The sequence below is a fragment of the Camelus dromedarius genome, chromosome 18 (assembly GCF_036321535.1).
Source record: "Camelus dromedarius isolate mCamDro1 chromosome 18, mCamDro1.pat, whole genome shotgun sequence".
Classification (NCBI taxonomy): Eukaryota; Metazoa; Chordata; class Mammalia; order Artiodactyla; family Camelidae; genus Camelus; species Camelus dromedarius.
Window position 1 is genome coordinate 13,207,066 of NC_087453.1, and position 27,080 is coordinate 13,234,145.

General features: G+C 40.7%; 1 protein-coding gene across 3 annotated transcripts; it reads right to left on the reverse strand.

Moving 5' to 3' along the window:
* Nucleotides 1-26,844, reverse strand: IFT52 (intraflagellar transport 52). 3 transcript variants are annotated; one of them, XM_010977742.3, is made up of 14 exons: nucleotides 26,699-26,844; nucleotides 24,523-24,647; nucleotides 23,782-23,869; nucleotides 22,016-22,145; nucleotides 21,648-21,723; nucleotides 20,459-20,530; nucleotides 16,992-17,118; nucleotides 13,788-13,874; nucleotides 12,775-12,843; nucleotides 9,057-9,211; nucleotides 5,053-5,140; nucleotides 3,967-4,075; nucleotides 1,881-2,026; nucleotides 1-263 (listed from the first exon to the last, which is right to left on the reverse strand). In XM_010977742.3, exons 1-14 carry the CDS (start codon nucleotides 26,717-26,719, stop codon nucleotides 216-218), a joined length of 1,341 nt encoding a protein of 446 aa, XP_010976044.1. In that variant the 5' UTR covers nucleotides 26,720-26,844; the 3' UTR covers nucleotides 1-215. The 3 variants fall into 3 exon arrangements, with proteins under 3 accessions (XP_010976044.1, XP_031289634.1, XP_031289635.1); XM_031433774.2 differs by having other exon boundaries at nucleotides 13,788-13,889; XM_031433775.2 differs by lacking the exons at nucleotides 16,992-17,118; nucleotides 22,016-22,145; nucleotides 23,782-23,869; nucleotides 24,523-24,647; nucleotides 26,699-26,844 and having other exon boundaries at nucleotides 21,648-21,664.
* Between the last annotated feature and the right edge of the window lie 236 nt (nucleotides 26,845-27,080).

The following is a 27,080-nucleotide window of genomic DNA, read 5'->3' on the forward strand; positions in this document are numbered from 1 at the left end:
TACAGATTCAAACAGATTTAATTTAAAAAATGGAACATATCTTACATAAGGATCTTGTAAGTTAGAAACGTTATCCCTCTCCGGGCACTACAGAAGATGCACGGACCTTCCACAGCTCACAGAGGAAAAACTGTATAGACAATTTTGAAAAGGAGTAATTCAAAAAGTTTACAGAGAGAATCAGGAGGCAGAAAATGCTTCAAGAGGCTTGGTCCTCATAAGTTGTTCTGGAATGCCGTTTCACTTGTATCAATATCATGTTCCTGGATGAGGGAATAAGACATAGAATTTTAGTGTTTCAGTACAAAGCCTGAAATGTGAATTCTTTGTTGTTTTGGCTTTGATTAGAGAGTCTAAATCCTCTTTAATTGGGACACACAGGTAATCTCTGGCTTTAAGGCTAAATCCAGACCAAGAATCAAATTTTCATGATCAGGACAGGGCTCTGACCACAGCCCACCACCCCTCATGATGAGTGGGAAGCAAACACAGTTGGAGATACTGATGCAAAGACCACACAAAACTTCTTACCTTGGCTTTGGGGGCCATTCCTTGCCTTGCCACCCAGGTAAGTACTGGTGGGAATCTACCTGAGCCCCATCCCATATTTCAGTGCTGAGCAAGTATATCAGTACTTTGCCCCTGAGTTCCCTTCCTGGCATTTATCTCAGAGCACCGTCCTCGCCCGTATACTCCTGTCTCCCCCACTGCACGGAGCTCAGAGGCAGACAGCAAGGACTGCATTCATCCCGTTCACTGCTGTAGCCCCGACATCTAGCACCATAAGCACAAGTGAGGTGTATACTATGAATACCCAGCAGATCCAGCCCCCTGCCAGTAGTGGCTCAGATCCTAATTAGTCTTTCTACTCAGCATAACGTACATATATTAAAGAAAAACGGACTCTCCCTCTTTATACTGTTTTATAGCCCTTCCTCCCACCTCACCCCATTTACTGTATCATAAATGTCCTCCCAAGTCCTTAAACATTCTTCTAAACATTCTTAATCTTACAGGATACACCCTAGGTACTTAACCAGTTCCCCACTGATGAAGACTTTTCTTCCATTAAAACAATGCTGCACTGAGCATTTTGACTGTAAATCTACACACATTCAGTATTATATTCTCAAGACAAATTTTGAGGATTAGAATTGCTGGGTCAAAGGTATATATATTTTTCAGGCTTCTGAACGATATTACAAAAAATAGCTCCAGAAAAGTCGGACTAACTTATTCTCCCATCAGTAGTATATAAATGAATGCCCCTTTAACAATAGCGGTTGGGCTTTTAATTTTAGAAATCCTGTCCAGGGATAGACAAAATGAAGGCCAGGCAAAATTTTAAGCTCCTGGACCTCAGTCTAGGGCAAAATGATCCTTAATATAAGGTGCTGACCTTACGTCCTGTACTGCTCCGCCCTTAGCTCAGTCCTCTCCAGCCACACAGGCATCACTGCTGTCCCTCAAACATGCCTGGCAGAGCCCAGCCTTAGGGACTCCGCATGGGTCTTCCCTCTGTCGGACACTAGTCCCCAAATCCCTCAATGCCTTCAAGTCTTTGCTCCAGTGGAGCCTATTCTGAATATCCACACTGCCACCTTCACCACACTTCCCTCTCACCCTGCTCTACTTTTCTCTACCATAGCATTTATCATCCCCTAGAATATCCTGTGATTTACTTATGTATTGTTTGTTGTTTACAGTCTCCTCCAGCTAAATCCCTCCATAAATGCAGGGACTGTTATCTGTTTTGTTCACCAATAGATACCAAAATACTTGCAGAATGAATGAATGGCATTAAACACAAGAAGTCCAGTTTCTGGATGATACCACCATCCGAAGGGCTCCCACTTCACTGGGCCTTCCAGACGCTATACCTGGTTCAATTTCTTGAACTCTACCACCTGGAAGAAGATGTGCTCAAGGATATGTTTGGCATCTTGCTGGTCCTTTGGTAGTTTACTGGTGACACCAAGAATGTCACCACACTTCCTGACGTAGAATTCCAGGTCTTCTTCAGTACCTAAGCACAGTGAGGGCAGTTAGATTCACCCTTAACTCTGCCCTTTCCCAACTACAGACTTTTGTGGTTGAGGTACCCCTGTTGAGTTGTCTCAAGATCACCCACCTCTCCCTAGGGTAACGTGACCAAGGGACTTAAACAATGACAAACTGTAGAGATCTCTGTGTGCTGCTTTTGTAAGTTAGGACAAAAGTGTGACACCTAGTGAGAATAAGGCTGGACTGGTTCTGGCTCGCCTACTCCCAGATCCCACACTCCTACGTTACAAAGAACAGGAAAAACCAGTAGGAAATTAAATTACCATTCTCCTAATGCCACAAGGACCATTATGAGAAGGACATGTGGGTGTTTTAAATAGCATTTATTATAGGAAATGAAGAAAAAATAAAAAATATCACCCACAATTCCACCAATAGCGTATCTCTGTGACACCACCCCAGGCCTGTATCAAGGATGGACAGCCATTACTGCCTTTCCAACATAACATTGTCATTTCTTTTTGTTTCCCCTCTGATTTGCGTTTTTATAGTTATCATAGCTATGATCTCTCACCCCAGCTCTATCCCCACCACCACCACTTAGGGTAATTACTGCCATGTATGCCTACATATTTACATGTGTAAAAAATGGGATCAAACTACAATAGTTGTGTAAGTTGCCTTCATCATTTATCGACAGAACACGGACATTCCATGTCAAAGCTTATGCTCCACATCTTTCTTTTAACAGATGTATAATATTCCACTTTGATATATTTTTTAACCAATCCTATTGATGGACCATTAGACTGGTGCCAATTTTTTGAATGCGATGATTAATACCTCTGTAGCTAATCTTTTTTTGTTTTGTATTTCTACAAGGATTTCTGAAGGATAAATTGCTAGAAACAGAAATGCTAGGTCAAAGCATCTGGTCCCTCACAGGTCTATTATTCCTACTGGACTAATTATTGGATCTTGCTAATTTCTGATTGGACAGCACCTACCACAATGCCTAGCACAGAAAAGAGATGCAGTAAAGGTGTCTTATACTGAACCATTTTCATTTTTGCATATTCCTTTCCAGTCCTTGAACACAGACAGATCATACAGATACTCCCATAGTTGGGATCCTACTATAAGTAGAGTTTTATATCTTGTCTTCTTCATTAAGGAATCTTGCTTAAATTGTATCAGTGTCACTCCCTGGGCTTGTAAATCTCTTTTACAGTGACTATGTATTGTCCCACTGATTGAACGTGGTACAATTTACTACTGTTCCCCTGCTAGTGAACATTAAGACTATTCCCAATTGTATTTTATTTTCTAAATAATGTAGTAATCATTTGTGTATCTTCATTTACCAACTCCTTAGATTAGTTTCCCAGGAGTGGGATCACTGCCTCAAAACGTATGGTTAATGTTCTGTGTCTGAGCACACATGTGCAGGCCCACCTGCTGTGTGAGACAGGGCTTGACAGGAGAGGCATTGGACTAAAAGTCAGGAGCACCACTCACCATGCATCCAAGTGGCCTGGGGCCTCATTTCCTCATCCACAGCTCAGGGTGGGCACATATGACTCTAGGATCCCTTCCAATGTGAAGTTTCTGTAATTTTATTGGCTGTGACTGAATTTTCTTACTCAACTGCTCCTATGACCAAAGGCCTAGATTTGATAACTGGAAGCCAAGGTCAGAATTCATCCTAGAGTCACTCAATAGGTCAGAACTAAACACCCACAGGAATTAAGGCTGAGACCTTGGCTTCTGCTTGGCATCATGTTCTAACTCACTGAGCTAACTGGCCTCTAGAGAAATAATCAACATCATTTACATGAAATAAAAACTAATTTTATACGCCCATTCACATTTTGTTCTTCCTAAACAATCTCTAAGCTTTGTCTCACAGCTAATCTCAGAAATTCACAATAAAACTCACAAAAGGAAACAAACAAGACTCACACTTATTGGTAATCTGAGCAAGCCGAGCCTTCTCAGAGGAGAATGTCTCATCTAAATCAAACAGCTCTAGCGGAGGAGGTGGTAATTCCCTGAAACTCGGAGGGAAAACCTAAAAGGCAATAAGGTCTTTCATGAAAGAGCATATCCAAAGCCATAACTAACAGTGATGAGACGAAAGGAGTATGAGAGGCCAACTCAGCCCTTCCCTAGGATGAACCACCCAGCGCCAGCATCTCCTGCCCTGACCCATTAGACCACAGCAAACAAGACAACAGTCCATTATAAGCAACTCAGCGGAACCGGCTCTAACCAGACCACTGACCTGACCAAGCTGACGTACCAGTGCCCATTAACTCGTGCAAGGACACAGAGCTTGGGGCTTATTAGGTTTATTAGTGTTGAACATTTGATTGTACAAGTTGTTTCTCATCTAATCATGAGTTCTTTAGGGAAGAAATTGGGGAAACAGCTGTGGGTTAATGTAGAAAGTGCTGAACTTAGAGCCAGAATTCGCAGGAATGAACCAGTGGTGTGCTGATAAATGTTTGACTATCACTCAAAACAAAAGGCCTGATCTGTAGCATTTGTCATTTTGTCTTGTAAATACTTTCACCATGGCCAGCTTCAAGCTACCAAGATGAAGCCAACTGGCTCATAACATTCCAGGAATGTGGTGGGATAAGACAATTTGGAAGGCAGTGGAGTTCATGCTGGACTGGGATGTGGAAAAATAACCTCTAGACACACGAGGGCTGTTAGAACTGTGCTATAAATCTGAGTGCCTGCTGCCTAGAAAGCTCAAAGTTTTCTAGCACAAAGTTCTTCATCCTTTTCCCTGAGGAGTTCTCATATCTGCCCTCCAACCCCAGAAGATGGGGAGTATTTAACAGTCAGGAAGGTCCATGCCCTTGATTTCTCAGTTGGGAATGACACCAAATGCAAGTTCCTACAAAAAACTAACAGGTTTGGTCTCTGTGCATGTGTAGAGCCAGAGAGACATGGAGACCTACATACGAGGGGCCAGCTGGCCAGGGAAGGGCAAGTGGCAGGGCCCTGCAGTGGGCTGTCCCCTGCATACCTACTCACCGCTGGTTGAAGGGCTGGCAGCGGCGTCTCAAATTGAGGTTGGATGAGCTGGAGAGGTTCATGTTTCACGTTCAGCTGTTCATGAGCCCTGTGTTAACAAGAAGATAAAAGGAAGGAATCAAGACGAGACACTGGGGCAAAGCACATCGAACTGATCACATGGTGCTCTTCTCCACCAAGTCAGGAGGTTCAGCCCTTTGGCAGAAACACACACAAAAAAGTTGTTATATGGAATGCAGTGATCCTTTCAAGAATCTTCTCTCCTGTATCAGACAGAGTGACTTTATTGAGAACAGAAAGGAAAGGTGCTTTCAAGTTTCGTATCAGGCTTCTCCTAAACAGACTTTTAATGTTTACCCACTGGACACTGGGAACCTTGTAACTCACTGTGTTTCCTTATTTGTTTTCACCATCAAGAGACGAGTCAAATTTGAAGTAAGCTTCTGGCAACTGTGCAGATCAGGAGGATTAGGCACTGCTGTGTGCTCATTCACTCCACAAATATTCGCTGAACACCTACTATGTACCAGGCAGCTTTATCTACTGGGAGTACAGTAGCAGGGGAAAAAGAGTCCAAGGCAGGCCCTCGTGGAACTTACATTCCAGCGGAAGAGAGGCACATGATAAACTAAAGCCAAGACGCCAGCTATGAATAGGCATTACAAAGAAAAGCGGATCAGGAGAGGGGGACGGAGACTGGGAAGGGGCAGGAAGTATGGCTTGTCCAAGCAGCCCTGAGTGAAGGGAGGGACAGGCCATGCAGTCATCCTTAGAAGTGTCTCAGCCAGAGGCAAGAGCAAGGAGAACAGGGAAAGGAGTGCCAGGCACTTGCACAGAACAGCAGGGCAGCCGGAGTGGCTGCGGCGGAGGGAGAGCAGTAGCAACAAGTTTCCAGTCTACTGCTGACCTCCCCCCATGGTATTTTTTTTTATTGTGGCTTCCCCTTTGCCTCCCTTCTCTCAAATATTCATTTGACCTTTTTTGCATTATTGTACAGAATTGTGCAAGGTGGCTGACCTCCTCTGGGAATGAGGCAAATTAAAATACACTCACTCAATTTAAATTGTACACACAACGGTGGCCTTTCAAAATGCATCTGAATAAGCAAATGCCAAGAGGTGTGGACAAAATTCATGCCCCCTTCCACGTACGGGTGCTTTCAGAAAGGAGAGAGGTCTGTGACTACAGAAGAGCAGGTAGCTGACCTTACCACTGTCACCCCCTCTACATTTCTCAGGTGTGTGGAGAGCATCTTTCCCAGCAATGAGAAGATCCCCACAGAGAGAGAAGTCTTTTCTTGAGTATCTGCCGCATGCCACACGCTGTGCCTGACCTTGTGCTAGGTACTTATTCCATTTAATCCTCAAAACAACCCTGAGAAGTGGGTGTAATCTTTTATGGAACAGGAAACAGAGGTATAGAGATGAAGCAGCTTCTCAAGGTCACATGGTTAGGAAGCAACAAAGGCAAGATCAGAACTCAGACCTGGCCAATCCCTGCCAACCAGAAGCCCCATGACTCAGTCCACCCAGAAGGCAGAATGACATTAGAGGCAGTTCTAAGCTAGAGGTCCTACTACCCATACATGAAGAACCCTGTTGCCGAGTCCTGCCCTTGGTCGTTCCAACCATGAGATTCTGTTTTCTGTCCCTAGACAGAGCTGACTGTGCTGAAGGCCTATGTTAATAATAAAACAAATGCCATTAACTCTTCCCTTTCTCTACTCAGCTCACCACCTGCCCAAATCTTCCTCCTACCAGTAGTCAACATGTACTTGGTGGGGGTGGGAAACGGCTAATCTTAAAACTAAGCCAAACCTAGTTCAGAAAGACGATCAGTATAGGAAGAGGGGGAGAATGACTGTCATGACTATACACAAATCTGTGAATGGGGCTGCTACATATGCCAACATACCCCGGCCTGAACTTCAGCATTGCATTTTCACCACTGGTGTCTCACTCCTAAACCCACCATGAACTCTGAGGGCAGGGACGCCACACCATTTGTCTCCACCTCAAGTCCCAGAGGCATTAAGAAGTACTAGATGGACAAATGAAGGTACTTTAGAGCAATACCCTACAGTTGACATAAATATTTAAAGACTAATGGAATTTTCAGTCAAAAAGAGAAATTGCATTCAAAAGATGTTACATGCAAATAACACTACTCAAAAGCACCATACAGAAACTGTAAGCCAGAAACTCCTGCCCTTTGCTGTGGTATGAAAGACAAATACAACCAAAAGAGCCTCTAAAACATCTGCTACTTGACTCTGCTGACACTAAAATCATACAGAGTTCCAATCAGTCCCTCATTCAACACTGAGGAGGGGTCTTAATGGCCTGTTACCACATCAGGAATGAAGCAGCCAAAATGGCAGAAGCTGTTTGGACTGGCAGGAGTTAGTGGAGCAGCCTGATGAAGCTTTTGTTATTCTAAGAAAAGCCCTGCATGAGAAGGAGAACAGAGATCAAAACCAGGCAAACAAAGAGCCAAACATGCAGCCAGGATTTATGACCTGGCTGTCACCTGCAGGCTGCAGGTGGTGAGTGGATAACAGAGATGCCCTGGCAGCTCTGGGGCATCAGTGCTGTTCTGCTTTTTAGAAACACTGTGACCTCCTATGGTAACAAATCTCCAGATAATTTCTCCCCAGGTTCAGAGTTAAGATTGGCTGGATTCAAATTCAGGCCCCACTGAAAACTTAACTGTGTGACCTTAGGCAAGTCACTTAACTTCTCTGTGCTTCAATGTCCTCATATGTAAAAAGGGGATAATAACTGCATTATGATTATCACATGACAAAGCAACATACATTAAAAAAACTTAACACGGTACTTGTTAGAAGTCAAAGCTAAATGCAGTTCAAAGGGCAATTAGGAATAAACTTCCTTGCCTGGACTCACCTTGTCTTTGCTCATGAAGGACCTCACTGCAGAGTGCTCTCTCCCAGTGCCCCAACTATCTCCTGAAATTTCCTCTCACCCCTTAAAGTGCAGCTCCCAGCAGAGTGCCAAGCAGACACAAGTCACCAAGAAATGTTTGTTGAAATAATCAATGCCTGGCCACAAGGACCCCTCTTTCATAAAGCCTTCCCCACTCACCCCAGTCAGAACTGAATTCTCTTTTTTCATTATGCCCATGGCGTCCAGTTTTATTTTTCCACATTTAGCATTAGTATAATAACTTCGCGTCACAGCTTTTGTCTGTCTCCTCTGTATGGCTCCTCCAAAGACCATACACTTTAGCTACAGTGCTTGTTGGCACAGTCTGAGCTCTATAAGTACTTGCTGACCCTGAACACAAGTACAGCGGCAGGAAGTTAGACAATCGTCTGTAGCTGCACCTTCAGCCTTTGATTTATCCAGATGTACATCCTGTGCCAGACCAAAGATGCTCAAAAATGTTAGTCCCTGTGCCTGTCATTAGGGATGGAAAACAATAACAAAGCAGGCAACGAAATAGGGTCAAGCACCAGCTTGAAAGTCACTCAGGCCTGGCTTGAAATCCCTGCTCCCACCTTGGAAGAATCCCTACCCTCTCTAAGCCTCAGTTTCCTCAGCTCAGAGGATAGGTAACTCAGAGGGCTACTGAAAGTACCAAATGAAGCAGGTAACTCAGAGGACTACTGAAAGTATTAAATGAAGGAACAATTTGGAGTGCTTATAGGGTGACTAACCGTCTTGATTTACTGAGTCAGTTTCTGGGATATGGGATGCTCTGTGCTAAGACCAGGAAAGTCCCGGGCAAACCAGGACAAGTTGGCTCCTCCATATGCCTGATACAGAACCTGGAACACAGCAGGGGCTGATAACTCTTGGCGGTTTTCTCTGCATCAAGCCCCCACCCCAGTCTCCCAGCGATCTCAGCCAACCTCATCACAGAGCTGAGAACATGTTTTGCACACCACACTTGCTGTAACCCTAACTCCCATCCCCAGGCTCGTGTTTTCAGACCGAACACTCAGAATGGAGTGCAGAGCAGCAGAGAACTGTGGTACTGACTTGATGACCTTGGGGAGGGAAGTGGTGTCCAGCTGGTAAATGGACAGGTCGAAGAGGGTGGTGAAGTCCCGCGGGTTCTCATCGCCCTCCTGGAGACACACTCGCAGCCGCTCGGACAGAGTGGCCATGTCAGGCAGCATCATGTAGTCGGAAATCTGAAAGCCACAAGAGGGTTCCTTTCAGCAGATCAGGGGCAAGAATTTACTCTGCCTGGTCTCTGACGACTCAGGTCTAAATCTGCAATATTTCTACTCTCTTGCCAAGAGATTTCACTATGCACGATCACTGACAACTAAATCTTAAATAAGCCACTTTGGGAGGAAAGAAGGACAGAGGTCACCTGGCTAAACCTGAACACTGGCAAAATCCAGTTCTGCAATTACTCATACCAGTGTGCACACAGCTGAACATGGCCAGAGAAATGCACAACCCTGCTGACTGGCCTCCTTTTTATCTCATGATCATTGATCTTGGGTGCTCAGCCATCAGCTAAATTCTCAAGTTCATTCCCTTCTCCTATTCTCCTCAGCAACACCTTCCTTCCGTCACTTCAACCATCTAAAATGATTTTCCCTTTCTTAATTTTAGGTGATGACCTTATTTTTTACTTCAATGAGAAAACAGAAGCAATCATAAAAGGAAGTCTCCATCTCCCATTTCAACCTCTGTCCTTTCTATCCTCTCTCCAGCCACCAGCACCTGGGCTGCACACAGTGCTTTCTCTTCTGTCCTGTGTACAAACCGCCTGTGACCCCAGAACAGACAACCCCTCCTCAGACACCAGACTCCAGCCCCTCTCATCTAACTGAGGACATGCCTCCAGCACTGCTGAGGCGCCCTTAATTATGTCATGTGCTTAATGATGACAAGAGCTTGATGATGACACTCTGGTAACAGCAAAAGACAGGGAAAACCTAAATGCCTATTGTTAGGAGACTGGTTAAATGTACTACAGTAAGAAGAAATGGAAAATACAGCTTTCAAAAAATAAAACAAACAAAACAAAAACAGTCAAAAGAAAGCTCTTTTTGTATAAATATGGAAAAACCTCCAAGACATATTTGGTAATTTTGAAAAGTAAGGTGCTAGACAGTGTGCATACACAGCGCCGTTTTAAGTAAAACGGGGAAGGAGAGCACACGCACACACACACACAAATTTGCTTATCTATGTATAAAACATCTCTGGAAGAACAAAAGAGAGACTGCTAAGATTGTTGTCACTAGGGAGACAAGCAGCTGGGCAAAGACAGAAGGAAGACTTCATTGTGCAGGGTTCTGAATTCCAAACTATGTGAATGCACTACCTAGTCCAGCAATAAATTTAAATTTAAATGAACGCATGCTGGCAACAAGAGGCTTGTTTATTCCTAATCTCCCTTTGAACTCATTTAGGCTTGACTTCCAACAAGGCCAACTTGGTGCTCGTTTTAAAAACTGGTCCTCTGAAGTCACCTACAACATGCACATTCTCCGGCACTAGCACTTGAGAAGACACCTAAGCATTACAGAAATAAGTCCAGACAAGCAGGCTCACTTCTTTTTATATCCCAAGGGTCAAAAACTTCCCCAGTCCTCAAACTCTTTTTCAGACAAGAAACAAGGCAGAAGGATCAACAAACAGATGCCCTTCCTGGCACTATCTGGCTGCTGCAGAGGCTTAAACCCTCTTATAGGACAGGGATGGAGGTGAGAGCAGTAGCAAGGGCCCTGACTGGGGCAGGACACACACCTGGGACGTGGCATGGAGATCAGTAACAGGCCAGCAATCCCAAAGGTCCTGCGGCTGATTCTCGGCTCTGCACAGAAGCCTGCTACAAAATCCTAGTTCAGACAACTAACAAGGCCTTAGACATCCAGACAGAAACATTAAAAGAGTGCTACCAGAACCACTGGTTTTCATGACTTCTTAGCAAATGCTGAGGTTAAAACTTGTTACATAAATTCCTTCAGCCCTTTATCAAGCTATCATTTTATTTTATTAACTATCATTTGAAACTGATCTATTTCTGGGTTTGAAACCCATTCCAACCTAACAAGATTTAATCTGAAACCATAGTTAGGCAGTTCAGATTTTTGGAATTTCTTACTGTGAAATGTTCCTGGATCCAGTATTTTACTTTCCAAAGCCTTGCAATACAAAGGACAGTTTTCACCAGGTCTCACATCTGGAAGATACACAAAACTGCATGGTCTTAGAGAAAGGTCTTAACAACATCCCCTTCCTCTGGCTTTCTACTGATGCTTCCCTTCAGAACCAGCCCAGCGTCACGTGTATTAAGAGAGTGAACAACAGGGCAGCAGAAAAGGCACAGGCTCCAGAATCAGCCTGAAATAGGCGTCGATAATGGCATGGCCAGGTATTAAATCTAAGCAGGCACCTTGAAGAATTTTCTTACTTCAACTTCTTCAACTAGAAAACAGGAATGACAGACACTTAGCAGAAGCAAGGTGGCCACACAGAACAGAAGCAGATGCAGCATCTTAGTGCTGCTTCCCTTGACCCACAACACTAACTCAGCTTGGCAGCTGCCAAAGATGCCATCCACTCAGAGTTGGGTCCTGTGAGAGCTGAAAAGTGTATTCCTAGCTGTACCCCAGTTCTTTCATTTTGGGGGCTTACATCACTTTTCAGGAGGAATTTAAGCTAAACAGCCACACTCTTAATGTTTCCACATAAGGGGATATTTTAGACATAGGGCTTTCCAGTCGAGGGCAGTAGTCAGTGGACAGCCATTTCTGATCACCTCTTGACCACCTCCTGCTGTCTACAGCCAAGAAATTATTATCCTGACATTTCAGAGTTTAAGAAACTGAGAAGTAACTGTAGAATGAGCAGACTTTGAATCAGGAGAGCTGGGTTATGGGTCCTGGCCCTGCAATTTCTTGCTCTTTGAGCAAGCTGCAATCTTGCAGAATTTGGTTTCCTCCTCTATAAAACAAGAATAAGACCATCTACCTTCTGGGGCTGTCATGAGGTTTAAAGAAGATGATTTATGTGGACACAGTGCCTGGTATATAATACAAGAATTTAAAAAAATCTTGCTAGATATACAGCACGTTTTACACCTTTTAGTTTAATAAGTACATTTACATCTAATTTAGGCCTCACAGCTATTCTGTGAGACAGAGAACACAGGTATATTAGCACCCCCACTTCACAGATGAGAAAACTAAGACAAAAAAAGATCCGAAATAAACTGCTTAAGGTCCCAGGACTGGTGATGAAACAGGACCTAGAATATAGTTACTGGTTCCCATTCCAGTGCTGGTCTCACCATTATGCCTTCTCTGATAACTATTATCACAATGTCTTTAGGATGGTTTTTCCTAAAGGCAACGAAATTATAGTTTAAAACAAATTCTGGTGATCTTTGTTTCTTCATGATAAAATTATTTTTATATCTTACATATTTTTGAAAAACATATTTCTCTACAGGTACTGATTTTGAAAGTTTGGGCCAGAGAGCATATATTAAATTCCAATTATTACATCTATAGAGGTTCCTGTCCCATTGAATACTGTAACAAATTATGTAATTTATTGATTTGTTATTTTTTACAACGTGGCCTTCATCTCCCTAAAGAGCATCACTTCTTTCCATCTGTCTTACAAATAAAGTAAAAGATAGATATTCCCCTGGAACTGGCAGAAGTGGTGCTGAGAACTTGGACCCACTTTTCATTTCAAAGTTTTTTAATGATTCACAACCTCCTACCTCTGGGTCCTCAGCATCAATCTGGTTTAGGTGGATGTCTCCTGTCGTGAGCCACTGGAAAACAACATCCTGGATTTTAAAAAATAAACACAAAATTAGACACTTGGTTATTTGAGAAAGCTGAGGGTAGGACTAGAGAATTAAATCAACCAAGAAAACATGATTAAGGGAAAGAGACTACACCAGTGATTGGAAAAAGAATAGCCATCTGTCTCTCTTGGTGAAATCACATGAAAACTTAAAAGTTTTCCTCACCCTAGTGCCCTTTTTCTCACAGAAAATTTATAATTTATCTTAGGGCACTCTAACCTCTCTAAGCACAAGCCAGAATTTATTAAAATTTATTCACAGTCCTGAAACAACCCCTGCTTAATGTGCTGATGACAGTCGGAACTTAAAAAGTAGAATATATCTAGCTCCCCCCAGAATGTGTCCTATCATAACCCTCCTACATCCCACTCGTGCTGGCCAGCCCCTCCCCGCACTCACACCTTCACTGCCTCTATTCAGGTCACTGTCACTTCTTGCATGGCTGACTCTACCAGCCTCCTAACTGGCTCCAGGTTGATCTCTCCCTCCCATTTTCCAGACAACTGACGGAGTTTTCCTAAAACACAGATCTGACTGTGCCCAAGGCTGCTGGACACTCTACAAGGGCTCCCTGAGGCTTTCTGAAGAAAGTTTAAGATCTTCGGCTTTATATATGAGACCCTAGTTGGGCTCGCTCCTCCCCACTTCTCCAGGGTAGTTCCCACCCCAAGGTGGCACGCTTACAAACGCTCGCCGCATCCTTCTGGATTTACTTCTGTGTCTCTCATGCTCGCTCTTCAATGTACTACAGGCTTTTTCAGGGCAGAGACTACACCTGACTCAACTTTGTATCCTTAGTGCCTGGCATATAATGGGCTCTGAATAGCTGGTTTTAAATGAATAGATAAATGCAGCAGTATTTTTTTAAAAGACATGAAAATCACAAACAATATTCATTAGTATGATAAAAAAGAAGAGCTTACCATGATTTTGCCATTTTCTTCTTTATCCAAATATTGGTCACTGAACATGTGACAGGAACCAAGCACTGCCAGTTTCCCACCTTGGTTCTGTTGGTGACAAAGCTGCGTAAGAAATTCAGATACCAAAATGTGCCACATGTATCCTAGTCTCCAAACTCATCAGAATCATGTGAGCAAATGTCTCATATACTAAGAAGTGCCAATTCATGAGTATTTTAACAGTCTAGAAATATAAACTATGATAACAACTATATTCCAACCTGCCTCTCAATTTAGACACTTCTATCTGACTTTAACAAAAAGCAATGTGAATTGGTTCAACAGTATTTTCCCATTGTTAGTCAGTATTAGCAATTTAGAAAAATCAAAACAAAGTATTTTCCAGGCACAGCTACAGAAACAATAAAAAGATGGTCGTTTCCAGGGGTTTGGGGAGAATGACAGAGGGAGGTATGAATAGATGGAGCACAAGGGATTTTTAGGGCAATAAAATTATTCTGTATGATACTATAGTGGCTACAAGTCATTATGCATTTGTCAAAACCCATAGAATGCAAAACATTAAGAGTAAACCCTAATGTAAACTATGGACTTTGGTTGAAACAAACAAACAAAAACAAAGTATTTTCCTATCAGATTAATAAATAAGGAAAAAATGACTATTAATGTTGGTCAAGTTTTAGTTAAGTTCTTTTACATACTGTTCCTGAAACTGTCAACATATGCAAGAAAGCAGTTGCAGAAATATACCAAAAACTCTGCACAATTTTATAGTCACAAACACAAAAGATTAGAAATAAATCCAAATGTTCAACTATAGGAAAATGGTTAAGAATAATGGAACCTCCTCCAGTTGTTAAATTATATATTAGAAAGGGTTTTCAGCAATGTGCAAGAATGCTTCTATCACAACATTAGATTAAAAAAAATGTATACCATCAAATTGTACAGTTATCAGAGCTTAAAGCCTATGAAGCAAATAAACAAAAACGAGGCACAAGCGAAAGTGGGAGAAAATGATCAAATCACCAGCCTGGGCTGCCTCACAGCAGTGAAAATGGGTGGCATTCTTTTTTCCTCCATTTTTGTATTTTAAAATTTTTCTATAATGAGCAATATATTATTTTTGTAATGAGGAAAACAATGCAATATTAAAAATACAAAATGAAATCAGATTTTTCTAGCAACAACACATACAGGGAACAGGCACAGTCATACTGGCACCGGGAAAGAATGACATCTAAGCCAGAGATGTTAAGAGATACAAATACACAAAGTCCATAAATAAAATTTACAAACCAAACTGACTTGTCCCACCTGAAAAGCAAACGCTTCAGAGGAAAAATAACAGGACTAGTATACCATAGCCACTGCAAACAGATCAGTTACTGAGAACAGGAAGTGAACCTGGTGGAACTCTACAGAAAGACCAGGGAAGGGACTGGATGAACTGGGCTGCGATTTGAAACCTTGTAGGTAGGTAAATACCTATACTTCTACTCCCAGTTAGACTTCTGTTTTTTTCCTTAAAATGCAGTTGATCTTTGAACAGCAGAGGTTTGACCTGCACAGTTCCACTTATAAGAAAACTTTTTCAATAGTACATACTCCAGGACCACATGATCTGCAGCTGGTTAAATGTGCAGGTGCAGAACTGCATATACAGAGGCCCGACTGTGTGTTACACACCATCTTCGACTGCACAGGAGATCGGTACCCTCATCCCTGCATCGTTCAAGGGTCAGCTGTATTTCCTTTTCCCCATCTCATTTATTTCAAATAGATTATAGATCCTCTTTTAGTCCTTCTGTTCTGTCCTGACTGAGATTTCACCATTGTCTTCAGCTTCTTATTCCAGCATTTGTCTATAATTTGTTTCAATTAAATAAGAGTATGTCTACTCAACAACCACTCTGCACCTTCAATGTTGAGTCTATCCCAGCAAACCAAAGACCTAGAAAGGCTCATGATAAAGCTCAGTGAAGGCAATGGCCCTGGGCAAGGATGTAGAACCCCTAGTGCCAGCCTGGCCCTTTCATGGGTTCCTGACAGAGAGCGGCCTCCTCTATGGGATCACTGCTTGGTCTCTTATAAACAAGAGTGACAGGCAACAACCTCTCTGAAAAACTGTTTATAAGGCAGGACCAAAAGCCTATTAGGAGGAGAAAATGGGCTTTAAATAGCCAGGTAATGAGCAGACAATACTCTCAAGAGTTCTAGAAGAACCACCACACTTAGCACAGAATTCTGTACCCAACAGATGCTCCATCAAAATCCACTGATTAAGCCAGGTAAAATCTCTGTGCACAGTTGAAAAATCAAGTAATTATAATTCCAGTATTATACTCTAGAGGCCCCTTTCAGATGGTGTCGCATTACTTTTGTGCCTACAAACTGACATTTCACCCAATTATTTCCACATCTTGAATCATTCAACAACTCTTTAATTTTAAAACAGTATTTCCAACTGTTTAGGAGAGACTAACTACCGTAATAGATACATGAATTTCGTATAAATATCATCTTTCAAACACAGCATAGACGTTTATTTACTTCTAATAAAATGATGTCAGAGCTTATAAATATGAGAGGGAAAAGTAATACGTAGGTCCCACAAAGAAAAATAGGATCATGAGGAGCAAGAGACATCTAGGTCTCTGGAGAAAAACTGGGAGGTCAGTGGTGAATTCTAAGTCTTGGTAGACAGGTGAAGGTGAATTCAGCCAACATGAATTAAAAGGCAGTGGATATGTGGGGTGATGATGAGGAGGGCTGTGTCCTTTGGGAACACCTGTTCCCACATGTTGTGGGGTCTCCAGGATGAGAACCAGACAAGTAGTCTTCTGATATGTTTTCCTGCGATAAACTAAAATACTAGCTGCACAATTCCATGCATTTTGTTAACTCAACCTTTCCTTGAATGGATTTCCTTACACTGAGGGTAAGAGCTCGTAGTCAGAGACAGTTATACTATAGGTAGCCTCATGTTAGAATAAGAGCTGGGTACAGGTCTTGACTCCATCAATTACTGGGCAATCCACTCTTTCCCCATAAGTAAAATGCAGATAGTTGAAATACTACCTCACAGGACTGTTGTGAAGACCAATGAGAAAATATATGAAACCACTACAGAAATAGTAAAGTCGTTTTTACTATTTCAATAATAAAAATAACATATCCACCCATATCTAAGAAAGGCTGTACCTTCGAGTGATAGAAAGCCAGGATGGGTCTGTTAAGCGGGAAACAGACAGAGCCTGTGGACAGAACAGCCACTGCTGGCTTCATGACACTCAATGTGGCACCAAAAGGATAGACGAAGGTGAGAGCCCTGTAAGAAATTAAAGAAGCATTCCAGTCTTTTTAAAAGTGAAAAAATTTTAAGGACAATCTCAGTGTTTCTTGAGCAATTCACAATCAAACACAAAATCTACTATAAGCTATGGTATGTTAACTCAAAAAATTAGTATAACTCTAGCTACAAGTTTAATAAAGCATTTTAAGAAATATGAATCTAAATTAACAATTTACAATCATACCTATAAATGACTGTAACTGGAAGAACTAAAGTAGCCCCTATGGAGGAGGAGGAAGAGGGGCCTCATCTAAGAACTGAACAAACGCTACACATGAGCCTGCTCTATGTAACAACGTCTTAGAGGGAGCTAGTTTCCTCTGCCTTACAGATTTGACTGGTGTTACCTCCAAGAATGAGTATCTGTCATTAGAAGGGCCAGTTAGTGGCTGAGTGCTTACATGAAGAGCAGCATATATTTATCCGACACTGGACACTTCCACACAGACCTGCCTTGGAGTCCTTCCTCTACTTTCCACTGTCCTAGCCAAGACTTTTGAGTATCTAGAGTGACACAGCTTGACATGGGGCAATATACTTCCGGAAAGGGTTTGGGATGGAGGCAGGTAAAGGTGGGTTGCAGACCCTAGGATGAAGCCAATCCCTGCACGAGGGAACAGTTTTACTGAAAGAAAGATGTAGCTCTGAAAAGTAGCTGTTTGAAGGAAGTGTCCTCAGAAAGCAGAGAAACAAGAATCTTAAAAACAAAGCATAAAATTAGAAGACTGGGGGGATGGGCAGAGAGAGCACCCATGAAGAATTTCCTATAAAGATTTTAATTTTCCTTGCTCTTAGACCATGAGACAATTCTTTTTAGCTTAAGTTTTAAATTATTTCCTTCCAGTGTTAGTTCCCCCGTTCCTTCAGTAAAGTCTCATCCACCCGTATGACTTGGTGTCACATTGTGGTTGAGAAGTGATGCCTGCCCCACGTTCCCCACTCTCCCCTTTCCACCCCTAGCCCAGGAGTACCCCAGTAAGCGGGGCTTCAGCCCATGATTTCTAGGGCAAGAGCAGAAAGAAATGAGCAGTTGTCAAGGAGGAAGAGACGGTAAGTGGGAGAAATAGTTCTGTGGATATCAGGGCACATCCTTCCCCACACTCTCTCCAGTGCACTCAAGGGAGGTAATTCTTAGGAAGGAAGGGAGAATGAACACTTGAGTTATATAATGAAAGTTGTCAGCTAGTATTTACACTCCTCTGTTTATTTTATTATTATTAAGAAATCAATCAGACTGACATTAAGCATAAGGCTAAACACCCACCCCTAAAAACACCCATGCCCAAAACAAATACAAGACTTTTCCTAACCACCTGTGAATGAGTAAGATTAGCTGGGTGGAAAGTTTGGGAAAGCGTATTCCTGAAAGAGGAACAGGAATGTAAAGATCCAAAGGTGAGAACGAGCTTAGCGTACTTAAGGAATTCAAACAAAGTCAGTATGGCTACAGCAGAGTGAGAGAAGGAAAAGGGGACATGATAAAAAATGAGGCTAAATGAGAGCCTGAGACTCCAACAGGTCAAGATACTTCAAAGCACAAAACAGGACTGTTTATCCACACCTCAAAGCCTCCCAAGACACTGCTGCTTCCGGGATAACCCAGAAAACAAACAACCAGCCATTTGCCCTTCACTACAACTACCAGGAAGCAATAATTCAACAGCAATGCCTTACACCTTACAGAGCAGTTCCACAAGTATTGCCTCATTGGAGTTTCTCAACAAGTTTGTGAGATTAATATTGTTCCCATTACACAGATAGAGCAACCAAAGGTAACAATTACTTTGCCCTGGGTCACCCTGAAAGTGAGACATGAAATCAGGAACTTCTAAATCCTTCTAATTCCAAGTCCACAGTTCTTTCATTTATTTACCAAGAATTAGATTGTGATTTCTTGAATGTCAAAAATGTTAACTTATGATATATGTTGTTATATATTTTTCTCCTTTATGACTTTACCTTGGTTTCATACTAAGAAGGTCTTTCTTACCCTAAGATTATAAAATACCCATCTATAGTTTTTTTAGTCCTTTCATGGTTTCATTTTTAATATTTAAAATTTTAATTCATCTGTAATGTATTTTGTGGCATAAAAATGAAACCATTTTTCCAAACGGTTAGCCAAAATTATGCTATCCATTCCCCAATAATTTGAAATGTCACTTTTACTACAAACTAATAACCCCTATCTTCTATATATATTCTGGGTCTGATTCTAATTTTTTAAATTTATTTTTCACTATTTCTGCATTAATACCACATTATTTCAATTACTAGAACTTTGTAATAGGCTTTAATTATATAAAAACATTCAACTTCTATGGGGCATAATACCCCAAAGTAAAAAGGTAAACCGGAAAAAATATTTGCAACACATGGAGGTCTTATAAATGAATAAAAAAAAGACAAACCATCAATAGAAAAATAGCAAAAAGCAGTAAGCAGGAAATTCACAGAAGAAACATCATCAGCCAACAGACTTTAAAGGTCACCCCACTCACTAATAATCAAAGAACTGAAAGTTAAAATAAAGTGGTACCATTTTCAATAGAGTATTCCATGCTGGCGAGAGAGGAAGAAGGGGCGTGTTCATAGGGACTGTAAATGTTACAAATGCCTGGAGGGCAACATGGCAATGCATCAATTAGAAGACCTCTGACCTAGACATCTGAATGCTAAGAATCTGGCTTACTAAGATATTAGCATAAGTGCACAAGAGTTGTATGTACAAAGATGATCACTTTGTGCTTTGTTATTTACAATAACAAATACAAAACTGTTTATATAACAGATACGCCCTGGAGCAGACTGAGGTTTGAAACTCAGGTCTGACACTTACTACTAGTCAAGTGAGCTTGAAAACTAACCTATTATCTCATCAATAAACTTACAGGTTGTTGTGAGGATTAAATGAGGTAATAAAACCTGCCTGTGACATAGTAAATGCTCAATAAACGTTAGGTGGCATTATTAAAGCGAAATATTATAAATGACCTAAGTGTTCAATAATAGGAGATTGGTTAAATTAGGACATATCCAACTTAACTCAGTCATTAAAAGAATAAGGTACCTATCTTTATTTTATAAATTAAAAAAAAATAAAATGTCTAAATACTGTTAAGAAAGATCATCTTTGGGGAGAGAGGCATGGAGTTACACTGGAGAATTTCTATTTTCTTCCTTTTGAACCATTCAAATTGGTTTTCTGGTGAGAATTACTTTTGTAATAAGAAATGAAAACTCTTCATTTTGAAAAAGAAAACTCTTCAAAATGACAAATACATTCTCTTCAGGTGGCCTCAGAAAACACACTCACTGGGCATTGTTTCCACTGCTCTCTTCATCAATGATTCCAGGTACGGCCTTCCCTGCAGCTCGGCTGATTTCCCTTGAAGACAAAAATTAAAAATCCAGTAAACAAAAAAATTTAGAAATTTCACAATCCTTTCATTAACAGTTAAGTATGAACTAGACACAAGAACTATGCAGACTTGTTCAAAATACAATTCTTAAAAATTAAATAAAGGTACACCTATACACCTACACCTCTTTCGGGAAGCCTATAAAAGTAACATTAAAATGTAAGAATCAGTTGCTCTTTCTTGAGTCCTGAGGGAAGGGTCCATAGACTTACTAGACTTATACCTCTAGGCCTGTGTTCTAGACTCTGTATCTTCAGACCCAGCAGAGTGCCTGGCATATAGCAAATTCAAGTGTGGAATGAACCGCTGTGAATATAGGGAAAAGCTCCCAGAGGGCACCTGACGTTGCTCCCTCAGGCATTCATTTCCCACTTTCTCAAAGCCCCTAATTTATGTTTTAGGATCCAGTGGGTGAGAAAAAACTGACTTTATCCCGGGCTCCAGGGGTGGAGAATAATATGACCCAGCTGTGCCATCATGGCACTCTATGCCCTCTGCCACAGTGACCAGGCGTGATGGGCAGGTGGTGTAGGCCAGCTCAAACAGAGCAAATGTCAGTTCTATTATTTCTGGGAAAGCTGGGACCAAGGCATGTGCTCTTGCCCTAAATGGTATCACATGAGGATACAAATTTGGGAACTGTCAAAACTATTCAGCCCACACACAGAGGAGAGCAGAGCCAAGAGAACTGCAGAGAAATGGAACTGGAGCCCTGATGAGATTATGAATCTTTCAGTCAATCTATATCCAAAGTCTGCCGTATTTCTCGGGTTTTCAGTTACATGAATCAACAAAGTCTCTTTATTATTTAATCCCATTTGAATAGGGTTTTCTGTTACTTGCAACTGAATGTATTCTAACTGACCTAAAGTTGATGTGGAGTAAGGTTTCAAAAGATGGGAGGAACATAATCTGATGGATGAGAAGTATTATAATAAAATAAGCTATGATGTAATAAAATAAAACAGAAAGGCGAGAAAGGAAAAGGGGCCAAAGAAAAGAATGTGTGAGAAGAGAGAAGGGAAGATTCTTGCAGGAAAGATGAGAGTCATTCGCGAAGTCATTTCTGCTTTCCATGCTTACCTATTCAAGACTCCATTGGAGACAAGAGCTTCTTTAGGATGGAAATACTTATAATACACATTTCTAACCACAGCATCTTTAAGGGGAAAAGAAAGGAAGATATATCTTAGATCAGAAGTAAGTTAGATATTATAGATACATACAAATTTTGACCTGAAAGGAAACCTGGAACTATACTCCAGTCCCTCTCATTTTATAAATGGAAGAAGCCTAGAATCAGAAAATTCAGACTGCTGGTCAGGCCAGAATGCTGAACCATGCACCCTCACAGCCCAGGGCTTTTCCAATTGTACTATTAGGCCAGAGGGCTACAGTATGAATAATAAATAGGAAATCACTGCTTCTATTAAAGTAATTATAATAATTACCATTATTAACCATGATTCCATATTCTTCTAGGAGAAAGTTAATATTGGTGTCAAATCTGGATTCCCCACCCTCTCCTAGCATCACAAGGATATCTCCACCACCATCAAGGTATTTCTTCAGGACTTCAAACTATGCAAAGGAAAAAAACAACCTATAAATATGTACAAAAGACTTTTGTGCAAAATAATAATGAATAAGACCTTAAATAGCTGAAAAAGAAACACTTCAAAACTATAAAGGCACTTAAATATAAATGTATTTAAGATAATATAAAATTTACTCTCTACATAGGATTTCCATGCTTGTCTTTAAGCATAAAGCTCTAAAATACTCAAACTGAAATGCCATTTTCCAAGCTATCTAGACAACAGACAAAAGTGGAAAACTATTAGTTAAAGGAAGCTCATAGGTCTTCTCCAATCAGACACCATTAGAAAAAAATTCGAATGTGCACTCCAATATGTATATAAAGTGTGTATATTTATATAGTTATAAAACATACTCCTCAAAGGAAATTTTTAAGGATAAAGAAATACGAAGAATAAATATAATTTCCTTCTGGCACCCAGTGGGTCATCACATGCACCCCACTTTGGAAACCACTGGCCCAGACCAGCTCTGCTATGCACGACCCTCTTGCTCTTGCATACAACCTGGATTCTTTTCACTCCTCCAACCCCCTAAATATAGAAAGTATAGTGCAACAATTAACATTTCCAAGGGGGTCTGCTCACAAATGAGACAGAATTTCACAGATTCTGGACTCCACACAATAGGCTGTCCTGTTCATAGTGATTCTACAGAACTCTTCAAGTTGCAAAACTAAATTTTATATCCATTAAAAAAAAAAACTACCCATTTCCCTCCTCCCCCGAGCTCCTGGCAACCAACTTTCTAACTTTCTCTCCATGAATATGACTACTCTAGGTACATGATATAAATGGTATCATACAGCATTTATCTTTTTGTAACTGGCTTATTTCACTTATGATGTCCTCAATTTTCATCCATATTGTAGCAAGCATCAGAACTGCCTACTTAAGACTGAGGCAGCTTGAGGGGGTGGGTAATTCAGCAGTAGAGCGCATGCTTAACATGCACAAGGTCCTGGGTTCAATTCCCAGTACCTCCATAAAAAAAAAAAGATTGAATAATAATTCATTGCATGTATAGACCACATTTTGTTTATCCACTCCTCTGCTAGTGGACATCTGGGTTGCTTCCACCTTTTGGCTACTGTGAATAATGCTGCGATGAACAAATTCCTCTTTTTTGAGATCCTGCTTTCAATTCTTTTGGAATTATATATCCAGAAGTTGGATTGCTAAAGCATATAAATTTCTATTTTTAATTTTCTAAGGAACCGCTGTACTGTTTTCCATAGTGGTTGTACCATCTACCTTTCCACCAGAAGTACACATGGGTTCCAATTTTTCCACATCTTTGCTAACACTTGTTATTTATGCTTGGAATAACTGTCTATCCATGAAATAGAATAAAAAAGTTTAATTTTAACTGGAATTTTCCTATTTTTAAAGAAAAAAAATGGCAAAGAAGTATGGCTAATATTTAACTAGCCTGCACTATGTGTCTGGCACTTCACAGGCATTAACTCAGTTAATCATCACAACTCTGTGATGAAGAGAGATGAAAGTACCACCTTAAGGCGACACAGTAAGTGGTGAAGGAGGATTTTAAATCCAGGGTTTCAGAGCCCATGCTCCTCACTCTCTTACTACATTTCTTCTTTATGAACAATTCTTACCTCAGCTGCAGTAAATTTTTCCCTTGGCCCAGCTGTAATCCACAGTTTCACCCCAATTAGCTTCTCAGATGTGATTTCATCTTTTAAGCTAGAAACATGATTTGAAAAGCAAGTGTTAGATCCATTATTTAAATCAATTTACGAGCTATTTTAGCATCTAGACTGTATGGAACCAGAGGCTACAGAGTCCCAGAGATGAAGAGATTTAGAGGTACCTGGTCAAGCCTCTCTTCCAAAGTGAGATCCCCTCTAATAGGCCTGCCCCAGTGTCATCAGCCACTGGTCAAATACTACCTATAAGCCAAGGTGACCAAATTAAACCATACTAGAGCATAAAGAAGTCCTCGAATTACTAATTCAATCGGTCCTACAATTAGCTTATATGATTACATATCCTTACCCATTAAGAAAAACTGCACACACACACAGTTACTCTCATCTTTCCTTTCCCTAAACTGAAGTACTGACCCAAGTTAAAATATGGAGGAAGTCTCTAACCTCTTAAAAACCTGTATATTTATAATTAGAATACTTTTTTGATTTGTGATTTGGGGACAACTTAATAATATGCTAATTACCAATTTCAAAAGAGATGTTTTAATAATAATTTATCTCTGAACGATCTTTAAACGGAACTCCACTCACCAAAACAATCTATCTTATGTAAGAAAATAAAGACTTTTCAGTGTTACCAGCAGGCTGTTACCATCACTTAGAAGGGAAAACAATACACATGGTCACCTCTGAATCTTCCAATTACTCCGAAGTCTTTTCTGCATGGATTTATAGCCATTGCTGGTGGTAAATAATTCCTTTTTGTATGCATTGAAAAGAATGGTGCTCCGAAGCTCTTTCTCCATGGTTACCTTATAGAAAAAAGAAGGGATCAGAAAAAGGGAAACAACATTCCAAAAGGAAAACCCTAAAATAGTCTACTTCCTCTAATTGATTAAGAAAAGGTATACAGCTGCAATTAACCTACAATTTCCCTACAGTTCCCAAAGGCTGAGAGTGAAATGACAGCTGCAGAAACCCCAGGCAAACCCTAGCCTTCCCACCAGCCCACTTCCATGGCCCTGCCCTGCCACCACCCTACCATGTGGGGAACCATGTATCCAACCTGATTCCTCACTGCTAACTACTGTTAAATGTGGGGTATAGTTTTCTAAATTTCTTTATACATATGTTAAACTTACAGTTTTATTTATGAAATAGGACCACATACACTATTCTGCAACACAGTTTTTTCACCTAACCTGTATCTTTCACATCTTTCCATGTCACTATACATGGATCTACCACTTTTTAAACGGCTGCACAGCATTCCATTTTATAGATGTACCATAATTTATGTAACCAGTCATATACTGATTGATATCTGCTATTCCCCCCAAATTTTTGCTAGTAAAGTACTACAAACATCATGTTTGAACACGATATTTTTGTGTACTTTGCATGTCTGTAGAATAGATTCCTACCTGTTGAATTGCCCTCCAAAAAAATTGTACTAATTTTTACTTCCACTAACTCTAATACATTTCTGTTTCCATACAATCCTATCTATTTTTAATTTTTTCATCTTTGTTAATATGATAGATAAGAAAAACCCTTTATTATTTTAATTTGCACTTTGAAATTAGTGAGATGGCCATCTTTTACTGTGTATATTAGCCACTTGTATATCTTCTAATTTTCTTGTTCATATAGTCTGCTCAATTTTCTACTGAGTTTAATATTTTTCTTAACTGATCATGACACAAGTATTTTCATAAGTTTTTTTGTTTTTAGACTTAGCTACTGGTAGCTTTTTGGGTTTAATTTGTTTGAATTTTGCAGGCCATACAGAATGTTTTAAGTTTTATAGAGTCAAAAGTATTAAATCTTTTCCTTTCTGGCTTCTAGATTGCGTGACATATTTAGAAGAGTTTTTGCCATGCTAAGATTATAGATACATCTGACAATGCTTCCTTCTAGTAGTTTTATGATGTCATAATTTTTAAGATTTAAATTTTAGTCCATTTGGAATTTATTTTGTTGTTTAAAATTAATTTGTTATTTTTTTAATTACTAGGAAGCCACCTGAAACCATTCCATCTTTTCAATACTGATTTAAAATACCACCTTGCCTATACAATAAATCCCTAAAAATTAAATTTTATTATGAACTCTATATATTCTATCTGTCTGTAAGTCACAGCTCAGTTTTACACTACTTTAAGTACTATAGCTTTATAATATGTATGTTATAATATTTGGTGGTGCTGATAGAGTTAATCCCTCTTACTACTCTTAATTTTTAGAATTTTCCAGGTTGGTCCCAGGTATTTTCTTCAGGTTGATCTTTAAAATCATTTTGTCAGGTTAAAAAAAATACCCCCATGATTCTGTCCGTTCATGTTCCATTCCATGCAGGCCCATGCTTATCTTCACAGTGTGTATATACAACAATGTACTCTGCCTTCTGATTAGGTTAGTGGTTGCATGGTTATGCCATAATAAGTTCAATCGCCGCCTTTATAAATACTTTTCAATTTTTTGCCATCATAGATACTCCTGAAATTTACACATTTCTACTTCTGCCGTTAATAGTTTTTTACCATAGGACAGATTCCTAATAGCAAGATTCCTAGAAAAAGAGAATGAGACTAGGATGTTAAGTTACGGTTTCTTGTCTAATGATTTTTACACAGTCAACAGGATGACTAAAAATCTTCCAGCTGGAGGCGACTCAGATTCGAGTGCAGTCTGAGGTCCGGGATCCGGGCCTATATCTGCGCCCTCCTTTTACTTTATCCTAGCAGACCTCGATTTTTCCCGACAGGGCCAGAGGCCTCGAGGACAGTCAGGCGAGGCCCTCGCCAGCTCCCAGGCCGCCTCAACGCCCCGGTCGGCCCACCCCAGTCGAAGTCTGTCTTACCTGAGGCCCACTGACCACCATCTTCACCTGACGCCGCCCAGCATCCCGCGGCCAGGTATCCAAGGCCGCTTAGCAACCGCAAGAGGAGCGCTAAGAAGGCGTGGACCGGGGCGTGGATCTACTTCCGGGGCAACGTGATGACGCAAGTTCACCTACCGCGTCACGGAGGAAGTATGGGTGGGGGCGGGGGGGCAGGGCTAATGTAGGACTGTACCATTATTTTGGATGAGGGGTAAATCCAAATAGAGCGTGGATTAACTTTAGGCCAGAGATAAACCCACTTAATTTTATCCTTTAATATCAAGTCTTATTTAATAATTATAAAAGTTAGAGGCTCCAAGGTCTCAAACTTCGCTTCACCTCGAGCGAGGAGAACAGTGAA

What these genes read in the sequence shown, in the direction of transcription:
- IFT52 (XM_031433774.2), bottom strand. Translation starts at nt 26,719, where the DNA reads ATGGTGGTCAGTGGGCCTCAG. An exon ending in AGTAATTGGAAGATTCAGAG is followed by an intron (nt 23,870 to 24,522) that starts GTGACCATGTGT and finishes TCATGTTTCTAG; the next exon opens with CTTAAAAGATGAAATCACAT. An exon ending in AAAAATTTACTGCAGCTGAG is followed by an intron (nt 22,146 to 23,781) that starts GTAAGAATTGTT and finishes TCCTTTGCATAG; the next exon opens with TTTGAAGTCCTGAAGAAATA.